The sequence below is a fragment of the Drosophila hydei genome, unplaced genomic scaffold (assembly GCF_003285905.1).
Source record: "Drosophila hydei strain 15085-1641.00,03,60 unplaced genomic scaffold, DhydRS2 tig00000413-arrow-arrow-pilon, whole genome shotgun sequence".
NCBI lineage: Eukaryota > Metazoa > Arthropoda > Insecta > Diptera > Drosophilidae > Drosophila > Drosophila hydei.
The window spans coordinates 196379-209000 of NW_022045725.1; the positions used below are offsets into that span (position 1 = coordinate 196379).

The 12622-nt window shown below is 41.2% G+C and overlaps 1 protein-coding gene across 3 annotated transcripts in view; it reads left to right on the forward strand.

Annotated features, from left to right (window-relative positions):
• Positions 1 to 12622, forward strand: part of LOC111597234 (GAS2-like protein pickled eggs) — a 70711-nt gene that overhangs the window by 38422 nt on the left and 19667 nt on the right. For all 3 annotated transcript variants that reach the window (XM_030224212.1, XM_030224214.1, XM_030224213.1), the window contains one exon: positions 613 to 1116. In XM_030224212.1, coding sequence (XP_030080072.1) covers positions 949 to 1116 — 168 coding nt within the window. In that variant the 5' untranslated portion in view covers positions 613 to 948. The remainder of the gene's footprint in view (positions 1 to 612; positions 1117 to 12622) is intronic.

Genomic DNA, 12622 nt, shown 5'->3' on the forward strand with positions numbered 1-12622 from the left:
TATCATTTCATGATTTACGCTAGACTTTTCGGTTTTTCGTTGTACCCAATGTCAGAGTGGCAAGTGGAACGCTGGAATGAAACACTTCCTTCAAAATTAGCGAAAGATTTATGGTTCTAGTTCAGTTTTTTATGTTTTCTGTTTTATAACATATTGGAACGTTGGAATAAAACGCTTGATATAATATTTGCTACAGATTGATTCCTTGTTTATACCTGACTTCTTTTCATTGTAGCTAAAGAATCTGCAATTCTTTCATTACCTTTAAGTAAGGAATGTTGGAATGAAACATTCGCTAAGAATTTCACTATAATTGTATAATTATTTAGCTTAGCTAAGACTTTTTATATTAGTTTTTATGCGTTTTGTCGTCTTTTTCTCAGGTGGAACACTGGAATGAAACACACATTTCCATTTTAACTGAATTCTTATTATTCTTATCGTATATTTTTCTGCTCTGAAGCTTAAGATTTTGATTCACAATGTATAACACGCTCTTTTGCAAGCGGAACGTGAAAATGAAACACTCGATATGCTCTTGGACTAACAAATTTGTAACTTTTATTAATTACCTATTTATCTAATTATCTATTCTACTAACTATCTTTGCAGAACTTTAAAGGAAATAACGAGTAAAAGCTTTAATAGAGAGACAAGCAGTGGGAGTAAGAGCGAAAAAGAGAGAGGGAGAGAGAGAGTGAGAGATCTAGTAACGATTCTCTCTTATCTAAACGAACGAGACAATGCACGACTCGCCGGTGTTGGACCAACGCTAAGTGAAGAGCGTGTGAAATCCATGCACGGCAATTGGTTATAAATTGAAACCTTTTTCCCCCACATCCTCAGACAGTGTTGAGTAACGCGTAACAGGGAAACGAATAGAAGAACGAATAGAACGAGTTGACAAGCGAGTGACTCAATTAAACTATCAACCAAACCTAGGGCGCCATGGCAATGCTCGAGGCGCGGCCTTTCAGGCCATTCAAGTCCAGTGAAGAGTATCTGGAGGCGATGAAAGAGGATCTCGCTGAATGGCTGAGCACTCTCTACCCGGAGCTTGACATCAAGGCAGAGAACTTTATGGATCGTCTGGATACGGGCGTGGCGCTTTGCAAGGTAAGCTCAAATCAAATTAACAATAACTTTAACCTCGAGACTTAGACTTATCATCGAACTGAATGCAGCTGTTAAATAAATTAATATTTTTGATGAGTACATTTATGGTCAATTAAACACTCAGTTAACATTAGGTTTGAAACAAATAAAAACACACTTTAACATGAACTTTGACATCAAGACGAGGTAGTTTGACTTGCAGTCAAAGTTTTCTCCGAGCTTCAATGTTATTAGCTCAATTACTGCGCTAAGTGCAGCTGCCTGTTAAATGCACACACACGTATGCATTTAGCAAGTAGTTACTATATTTATAGGGTTGCCACCTTTTAGCACAGTTTTAACATGCAGTTGACATTTCGTGCCAGCAACATGAACTCTGACGAGAAAAGTAGTAGGCTAGCATTTGATTAGCGCCCACTTCGAAGATGCTGTGCGTGGGCGTGGCTGTGTGCCAGGTAGGGGCCAGTACCAGGCCTTACTCTGGTCATTTTACTTTTCTATTTTTTATGGCCGGCAGCTGTTCCGTTCGACTGATGCATAAACAAAAAGTCAAATGTGAAAAGCTCTGGCACACATCTCACGCAGATGATGCTGCCCCCTCCACTGCTCAGAGTTTTGCTCAGAGGTTTGGGTACGACTCCCGTTTACGGATAAGGGCCCCAGGTCTGAAGCTCATAAAATACAAATTTACATTTGCCGTCGCAGCGCTCCATTGATGTTTGTTTGGCTAGGTGTTAAAAGCGCAGGCGATTTACGAATTCACGGATGCATTTGGGCTAGCAGTCAGTCAGTGAGTCAGTCAGTCAGTGGCTGTATTTATGATGGCCATGCACCACTGCACCACTGCACCACGGCCGGCACGCTGCACGCTCCATATTGTGCTTGAAACGGGCATATCCTGACATAAACCGAACCTAAGTCAAAACTCCTGACTAAGTCACACACACACACACACACACACACTCACCTACCTACACACACTCTGCACACCTACACACACTCAGCTCGAAGCTGAGGTTATCCGCGTTCGTTGTGCCTGAATGTGCAACAGAAATGCAAATGTGTTTTGTGAGTGCTTAAAATGTTAGCATTCCTCTGCTGTGCCGTGCTGGGCCTGTGAAGTGGCCGGAGCTAAGTTTCTGTTTCACTTGCTCCACTTTATGGCGTTTTTCCGTTTGTGTTTCTGTGTGGCCATTCAACCTCAGCCTTATCGAAGGCATCGGCTAGGGCAGCTCCTCTACTTAAAATAGCTGAAGCATCCATAATGCATGTCGCCCTTAGCTCCAGCCATGTCAAACTGGAGCAACTTTTATCGTCTGCTTTTATCCTTAGCATACATTTTTCATGTCTGATGTCTCTCTCGCTGAGCTAGCTTATCGGAATCTAGATTTTAATTAGCCCAGTGCGATTTATTATTAAATTGGCAAACTTTATGCTTAAATGATTGAATGGGACTCAACATTATGTGCTCATAAAGCTCATGTTAAGTAACTGCTGGTAAGCTTAGGCTCAGGCTAAGTCTCTTTTCTGACTACCTTGCTATGATTAATTGGCAGAATTTCAGCTTGTAAAGCTCATGTTAAATAGCTGCTTGTAAATTTACAAAAAACTTATCTCACTAATAAGTTAAGTCTTTATTGTTGAGCTTACAGAAATTAATTATGCTTTACAAACATTAAACATATAATATTATTTCAGCTTGCAAAGCTCATGTTAAGTTCTTGACTCGAATGCCAATGGCTAATAACTGTAGCTGATGTTATATATATATATATATATATATATATATATATATATATATGTATTCTGTATATATTTAAGACTAAAATTTCCTAGTTCGGAGCTGAATTCTTGAATTGTTTTGAACTCTGCACCAGGCTGTGGCTAAGCCCTCTAGTGAAGGCGTTGCAGCAACTTAGTTCTTTGGCTGCGCTTCCTGGCCTGCAACTCACACGTATCTCTATATCTATCTCCCTCTCCCTCTCCATCTCCCTCTCTCCACCTTTTTAACTGCAGCAAATTCCATTATGCCACTTTTAATTACCGATGCGTTGCCGTTGCCTGTTTTGGTTTTGGTTTCGGTTTCGGTTACGTGGCGCATGCCATACACCTCTGCCCATTGCCAGGGTGTGCGTGTGTGCGTGTGTACATGTGTGTGGTTTGTGCCATTGCCATGCTTGTTGTGATTATGGGCGCTGAGTGGCGCTGCCCGCGGCTACTGGCGCCAGCCTCTGTGCAGCGCCGACAACGTCACGCTGGAGGCCAATAGCCAAGACCTCAACGCGTAGACAATTTGTCTTGCCTGCGTTGCTGTTGCCTTTGTTAATGTTGTTGCTGTTGTTGCTGCGAAGACCAACTGAATGCAGTGCAGAGCCGCGCTAAGGCTGAATTCCTGCAACAGAGATTCATATCGGGCACGCGGCATCTTGTGGGCTCTCCCGCTGTGCCGTATTGTTGGCGGCTTGCTTGCTGAAAGTAACAAGTGAGAGTGCTCTAGGCGCGTGCATGACTGACTAGCAGATACCCTGTAGTCGTTATCTTCAGATCAGTAAGCATCGAATGCATCGAATTTGTTTGATTTGTGCACTTAGCTGCTTTCATAATCGATATTTATCGATTTTCAGGGTAAACTAGCAGCAAAAACAATGTATTCATATGGTCAAAGAGGGCGAAAAGAAAAAATTCAAATCAACAATCGATGTACCTCAAGGTGTCATAGCTTCCAAAAGTACAGGGCAAAAGTACACATGCATTCGCAGCAAGAACTTAAAGAAACTATGCTGACATCGATATATATCGATTTTAAGCTGCTGCGAAAGCTTGCTAAAGACTAAATGAAATATATATAAAGGATATCATGAAATACCTGACCAGTTTCACTGAATCTTATTGATACAGGGTATACAGTTAAGTTCTGTAGATACAGGTATAATTCAGGGTGTCACAGACGTTAGTTTCTGTCTGTCTTTTCAATGAATAGATAGAACAGAAACCGTATGAACTCCATAGAGAAGAGAGCTGCCTTTTGGTGAGGGTGTTTGGATGAGGTGAGATGGGCAATGAGGTTAAGGGGGGGTTGGTTATATCAGCTGCATATGGTGATGGATATGCGTGGAGCATATAATCATAAAGTCGCTTTGATCTGCGGACGGGCTGTCTTTAAATACACAAACTGAGCTGCGTGCATAACTATATATTTATTTATCCAGTCCGAAACACACAAGCGTGGCATCTCGATTTTGCATCTCAAGAGATGCAATGAGAGCGGGGGAGGGAGGGGAGGTAGTGGAGTGTTTGGCTGCTGCCGGAAATGTCATAAGCATAAATTTAATTTTTGATAATTGTGTGTGTCGCGAAGCGTTAATGGAACTTTAATTGAAACTCACGACACGACGTGGCAGCAAACGGAGATACTTTGTATCTTGTGGATGCGTTTTACTTGAATGAAAAATCAGAGAGCAGCAGCAGCTATATGTTGCATGTCTTCATCAAGGCGCGAGCGAGTATAAATATCCATATAAAAACATATATTTATATATACATATATATACATATATACATATAGTTTTATGTATTCATTTATATCTGAATATTCGTATTTATTTGTATCTGGGCGGGCTTCATTTTAGTTCTGAGCATTGCCAATTAGCGTAGTCAGGTCGTTAGCGGCGATCATTAGCGAATTGTCTAACGATCCACGTGCAAAAGAAGATACATAGATACATTTGTATCTGGCTAATTAATGGCTGGCAGATATATTATGATGTGCCACAGCTGTGCTGCAATTAACGCACAACTAGCCAACAAAAGACAGATCGCAGATACAAATCTATCTCACTGCGAAGATCACAGCGATTATCATCATTAGCAGCGCAAGGCAAACATTAAAACACGGAAGAATGTCATGGACTGGCAGATCTGAAGAGGCACAACGCAAGCTAAACTTTGCCGATCACTGGAACATTCTTCTGTACTTAGTCACATTACATCTAGAGCAATATCCAATCAAAGTTTTAGCAGCATACGTTAAAGATCTGATTGCATACTGATTTGGATATTGAGCTATAGACTAAAGATACAGATTCAGATTTAGATAGAGATAGAAATATAGGTACAGGTACAGGACATAGAAAGAGATAGGGACGGAGAAGGAGAGAGACAGAGAAAGTGATAGGAAGAAGACAGGGACAGGGACAGAGACAGGGAAAGAGGCAGAGACAGAGACAGAGACAGAGACAGAGACAGAGACAGAGACAGAGACAGAGACAGAGACAGAGACAGAGACAGAGACAGAGACAGAGACAGAGACAGAGACAGAGACAGAGACAGAGACAGAGACAGAGACAGAGACAGAGACAGAGACAGAGACAGAGACAGAGACAGAGACAGAGACAGAGACAGAGACAGAGATAGAGACAGAGACAGAGACAGAGACAGAAACAGAGATAGAGACAGAGACAGAGACAGAGACAGAGACAGAGACAGAGACAGATACAGATACAGATACAGAGACAGAGACAGAGACAGAGACAGAGACAGAGACAGAGACAGAGACAGAGACAGAGACAGAGACAGAGACAGAGACAGAGACAGAGACAGAGACAGAAACAGAGACAGAGACAGAGACAGAGACAGAGAGAGAGACAGAGACAGAGACAGAGACAGAGACAGAGACAGAGACAGAGATAGATAAAGATACAGATACAGATACAGATACAGATACAGATACAGATACAGATACAGATACAGATACAGATACAGATACAGATACAGATACAGATACAGATACAGATACAGATACAGATACAAATACAAATACAAATACAGATACAGATACAGATACAGAGGCAGGTAAAAATACAGATACATAGTTTCAGAAAATAGAAATGTATAGCAAGGGTATCTGTGCTTCGGCCTGGTTACTTTACGAATTTCTTTCTACTTTTTTAAGTGCCATAGTTTATCTTCTATTTATTTTTTTGGGGCCTGCCTGCCGTCAACGATTTCTCGAGTCAACTAATTGAATTTGATAAAGCCGACGACTGCTTTTAATTGGCCCAACACTCGCACTGCCAATTATTGCCGATAGAAGACCATGCCACAGCCCCAGCCACAGCCCCAGCCACAGCCCCAGTCCCAGTCCCTGCTCTCCAATTGCTGCGATTAGAGCACACTGCATTGAACGCTGGGCAGTTAATGAATGCATTGCTTGCCCAGTTCCAATTATTGTCTAAGAAAGTTACGACTGGAGGCTCAATTAGCTGGCCGCCAGTCGATTTCCGCACCACAAATCGAATAAACGCAGACAAATCTATGAACAAATAAATGAGTAAAGGAAAAATCTATTGTGAGCTAATCGATAAGCTGAAATAATTTCACAATTGTGCCTCAGATCTCGCTGGAAATGCTGTCGATTCTATTCAAAAGAATTGGTTTGCTTAGTCGATAAACTTATCGTTATCGATTTGTTAGAACTTTCGAATGTTTTACAGCTCCGTAGAGCAGAGCAGAGCAGTTCCTTGTCAGCTTCTATCGATAACTTTTAAACGTTTTTTATGCTGTTATCAATGATGATCGATAAACCTACAACGAGTTATAAGGCCTCTGCCCAGCCCCAGCTCTGTTCCATGCCAGATATCGTCTATTGATAACTTCATAATAAAGGAATAAATTGCCGCTGTGATATAAATAAATAAATGAACAAAGAGAGCGGGAAAGAAATGTGATTTGGACATTTGATATTAACTGAGAATTGTGATTCTTGATCGCTCGGCTCGATCAGTCGATCGCATTTGTTGTTCGTGACTTGCTGGCCTCAACACTTCGTGAGTCCATTCAATTTTATAGTCAAACTTCGGTCGTTGGCTTCTTAATTGAGACCCGGACAGTGCTCTGGACGCCTCCTCTCTTAGCTCTTGGCTGTTGGCTGTGGGCTCTTGTCTTAGCCTTCCCCATTTATTGGCTTTGACATGCATACCAAGTGGCCTAAAAGTTATTGGGAAATTTTTCGCAGCTCAATGTCTGGACGTGGCACAATGCAATTCCAGTTGATCATTGATCCTAAGTGTATATATATATATATATAACAGACATATGTATGCATGTATGTGTGTATGTATTTGAATTACAACTAGAACATATCGCTTGCTAAGAATATATAAAATATTTTATATCCATTCATTCGCATGCACAAGCAGTTTCTTGGAACTGCCATGTATTAGATCTTTAAGATCGATCTCATAGATAATATTTACATACGAGAAATTTGAATGGATGTTGAACTCAAGTGTGCTCAATTCATAGTTACCCTGCATAGAGTATTGAGTTGTCTGAACAATGGACTTTTATCTCTTTGTGAGGAAAATATATTTTTTGGTATTTTAGGCATGCATCATTATATCATATAAAATTTATATATATATATATATATATATAGAGTATTGAATGTCAGAGTATCATAGAATACAGCCCTCTAGGGTAAAGTATCTGGTCAAAAGTAACCTTTAGAGTAGAGAGAGAAAGCTCTCGTATAGAAGTATATTAAAAAGTCAATTTCCGACATTTCTAGAGTTTCAGAATATAATTTAAGTCTAACTTAATATATGTAATTATTATTTCAGCCATGTCTCTCACAGATGATCTAATTCTCATTATCATAATTTGCATATTCCTCACGTACTTTAGTCAAATGAGCGCAAATTTGATCAAACTCGTAATTCATATACAGCGTATATTAAATTACTATTTTTTTTGTATTTTTCTGATCTATTTGAAGGACATATTTTCGTAGTGCTTTCGGCGCATTCCGAATTGTTGACTTGTTCAATTTGATATATCTTGCGAACAGCTTGTAGCTACAATTCGCAGTTTTGTACAATTTATCAAGATATGCGCATAGTTATGTTTTCTATGCTCGCTCACGAGCAATCGAGAAGGGTATATTCGCTTTGAAGTTAGGCACTAGACAATCGGCATACTATATGCTCGTGTGCTGGCGCTTGTCACGATTCGGCGCTAAGGAAGTATTATGCGATCGTTGAAGCCCGATTGCAATGTTCTTGCCTGTTTTTCTATCCCCCAGTGACTGGCACGCCTTTGCCTACCGTCTGACACATATGGGTCACTTGTGCCTTATGACAACTGTCAGCTGAGATACAGATACATATGCAGCTAGAGATACAGATACAGATACGTATAGCGATAGAGATCCGAAATGTTGATTTAGTTATTGCCAAAGGCAAATCGCAATGAATCAAATTCATTAGTGCCAATTTATTGTTTGGCGTTATTTTTTTTTTTTTTTTTGGCCAAGAGATCAAATATCTAACTGCATCTGTATGTCGAGTGACCAACTGCTTCGCAACGGGCCCGCAGCTGAGCTACAGTTGGACTCCAGTGGCGGCCAGGCGTCGGCCGAGGCGTGTCCAATCCGATTTTGACTTTATTAACGGTGCAATTTGCAGCAGCAGCAGCCACTAGAGCATGGCAAATATTTCGTATTTCTTATGTCCATGGCACCCTATAAATATGGCTCACAAGACGCTTGTATGGAGTCTAAATATGCTGGGAAAAGAGCACGAAATGCACGACGAATTTTCGTTGCTTATCATATTTGCAATTTATCCAACTGGCAAAGTGCATGGCAAAGTCAATCGCCAATATAGACGATTTTTAGGTTGTAGATATTCCACTGACTCACTGCCTGAAAGTCTCTGGTGTTCCCATCGATCCGGAAAACAAGTAAACTCTGTCTGATTCACTGCACAGGCTACTTTCTGCCTTGCTATTTATCCACCTGGCAAAGTGCATTGTAAAGTGAATCTCCAATATAAACTGCTCAGTTGTATATATCTCACAAATTCACACAGCAACCATTAGCAGCAATTGTATCATTTATCCGCCTGGCAAACTTCATTGCAAAGTAAACGCTGAATATTAACGCGTTCTTTTCTTGGTCGAAAATTCTCCTTTCTTCCCATTGATCCTATCAACAAGCGAACTTTGTCTGATTCACTGCACAGGCGATTGTCCGCCTTGCTATTTATCCGCCTGGCAAAGTGCATGGCAATGCAATTTTATTATTTATTGCTGTCAATGGCACGACAACAACAAGTAACCACACAAATTGTATGCTAATGCCTCGACCCAGAGCACTCGTGAGCAGCGGGCGGCCAAAGGCAACCCGATTGTCCAGTTGTTCAGCCAGCTGGCTGGCTGGCTGGCTGTCTGGCTGCTTGGCTATTGGTCCACGGAGGTCCAGAGAGCAGCAGCCGCGGCTCTTTATGATTGTTTTCCGTTGTCTGATTTATGGAGTGTCTGCTGACTAATTTGAACTCTGGCGTGTTAAAGTTCTTGTAAGTGGCCGCCACTGTGCCACCGAAAATTCGCTTTTGTTTTGGTTTTTTCTTTTCTGTTTTTTTTTTTCCGCTTTTGCCATTGTTCACTGTGGGCCATTGTTATGGAGCGGAATCATTGCTTGTGGCATGTGCCGCAGTCTAAGATCAAGATCGTCGCTAGCTGCACGTGTGTGTGTGTGTGAGTGTGTGGGAGCTATAAATAGCTTAAACCCCAACCCCTGGCATGGCAGCCACACAAATGTCTCCATTAACGGTCATTCGTCTCAGGGATTGCGCTCTATATTTGACGCCGCGTCCAAAATAGACCAAACCACAGCAAAGGCAACGTCTGTGGGAGAGGTGTGCGCAGGGTGGGGGGTTAAAGGTTAAAGAGCGACACCCCCTACAACTAGCAGTCAGCGTGATGCAGTTGCATTTGCAGTTGTTATTGTTGCTGCCACTGCTGTTGTTGTTGCTTTTATTGCTGTCCCATGCACATGCGTCACGTTGCAGTTGTCGTGCAGTCTCAATGGCGACAATCATGTGGCGGCCGCCCCACAAAAAAGGAAGTCCAAAAGTCGTTGAGCGTCGCCTACGAAATCGCCAATCGTTGATGATTCAGAATACACTGTTCGGCGCGTATAAGCGAGCATATGGACATAGACACAAACGAAAACGGATATGTAACCCATACGAAAAGCGAAGTAAATGAAAAAATTTGTTTTGGCTTTGCCCTAAACACAAAAGCAAGACGGGCATATTGGTTTTGATAAGCTTGAGGCATATAATATACATATGTATAATATAATATATATATATATATATACAGAACGCCTATATAAGGCTATGCTATTGTCTCAGTTCTCATATCAAAAGGCCAAGACTAAATTAAGTACGTGCATTTATTACATTATACATACATATATATACATATATATATATATATATGTATTCCTATATATATGTGTGTGTATACATATAGCAAATCTGATATTTATATAAATATATATGCATAAACATACCAAGTTTTGGCTTCATTAATTACTATAATTATGCTCTTTAGCCTTACTTGCAACGAACGTTCTAGCGCGCTTGTTTTTATTTTTGTTTTGATTGTATTTGGCTTTAATTGTTTGCGCATAGCAGGGTCACACTGTTGCTTGTGTTGTGCTTGGCTGTACGCGTGCGTGCCTGCGTGCGTGCGTGAGCGTGCATGCGCACGTCAAATGCGCAATGCGCTAGGCAGGGTCACACTTGTCAGCAGCTTTCACTAGCTTAATCCATGCAATTTATGTGTGTGTGTGTGCGCGATGAGTGTGCACAGTTATTTTTGCTGTTGTTTTTGTTGCCTTTGAAATTCCGCAAAAAAATCGCCTTTCAAGCTAAACTTCAAAGCAAGGCCGGCGCCGTTTCCCACGCATTTGGATGCGTCTCATTGATGGACTGCACGTAGCTACGTAGAGCTATAGGCCGGGACGATGTCACAGTGGCTCTGTGCGTGTGTTTGTGTGTGTGTGTAGTCTATAACAGTTACAATAAACAACAGTTTTGCATGGCATAAATATTGTGAATTGAAAAGCCAAATATGTAAAGCGCGCACTGTTTAATCTAAGCAGCATGTGTGTGTGTGTGTGTGTGTGTGTATGTGTGTGGGTTGCAATTGTCGTGTCAACGTTTAAAAAAGAGTTCGCGTCACGTTTGTTTAATAAAATTAATATTTACATATGCTCGTATTTGACTTGGCAAGCATGGAAATGCTTTTGCTTCAGCTTCGGCGCTTTGTGCCCAAAACTGGACAAATAGCCAAACAGACGAAACCCGGCAATTGGCACGATTATCTCGTACTCCCCCATAGCTGTCCCCACTTCGACGGCACAGATCTTACTCAGATAGTGGCAGGCACATATTTAGCCAAGTTGTAGCCAAGTGTTTGCCTATTTTGGGAGCGTTTTGTCTCACATTTCTGTTCGAGTTGCCAATTTTATTATTATTACTTTTTTCTTTATTTTTTTTTTTTTTAATAATTTAACATGTTGTCCAAGTTAATTGCATTTGCTCAACTGCTTATTAGTCAGTCATCATTTACCAGGAAGCTCAGCCAGCTGACAAATGTTGCACATATATGGCAAAGCTGGCAGTTAGTTAGAGCAGAGCCATTAATATTGGACATCGAGCCCTCAAAAGTCCAGTTGTAGTCATGCACTTTATCAGGCACTTGGTAAGATAAGCTCCCCCTCTCTCTCTCTCTCTCTCTCTTAACTAATCTGGTTTTGTGTATCAATGCACATTAAAGAGCAATTAAAATTTGGGCTCTTTAACATGTACTTTACCAGGCACTTGATATGACAAGCTATAGCTGTCTATCATTCTTCTTGCTGCTCTTTCCCTCTCTTAGTCTCTTCTATGACTCTTCTTCTCCCTATCTCCCTCTCTCTTCCCTCTTATCTTACTCTCTTCTCTTTCTCTCATGGCTTTCTGCTACTTTCCTTCTCGTTGCCTCTTTCGCTTCCTCAATTCTTCTCTTTCTCTGTTCTTGTTTCTCATATACTCTATTCTCCTCTTTTCTTGTCTCACTTTTTTCTTTCTCACGCCTTCCAATAAAACTTCATCCTTCACATATCTAACATGCACTTTACCAGGCTTATGATCAAGCTGTCTGTTAAGTTTCCACCCACCAAAAAGTTGATTGAGTTGATAAAGTTGTCTCAATCAGCCATGCACAGCAATCATGCAGGCCATTTAACCTTAAGGCCATCTAACATGCAGTTTACCAGGCACATGTCAATGTTAACTCTCGCTGTCATATGTTAATCTATGACAGGGAGCACGCAGCAAATCAGCTAAATCGTCAACGTAATGGGAGCTACTGTGCGCATGGTTTATGGCTCGTTTGTTTGGTTTTATATGGTCTCATCCGTTTCATGGCATTCCGTTTCGTTCCCAAGGCGCGCATTCTTGTGTTGTATATATATATATATATATATTTTTTTTTTGACAATTGCGACAACATTTGTAACTGTCTCGCAGCAAGTTGCTCGCTTCGCTCTTTCTTCGCGGCTCCATAGTCGAACTGTCTATCTAATTTTGGGCCGAGTCTAAATTCAAGTTTATAACTAAATATGCTTGGCGCTTGGTGCTTGGCAGGTCCACGGAGGGCTCGGACGGACGAC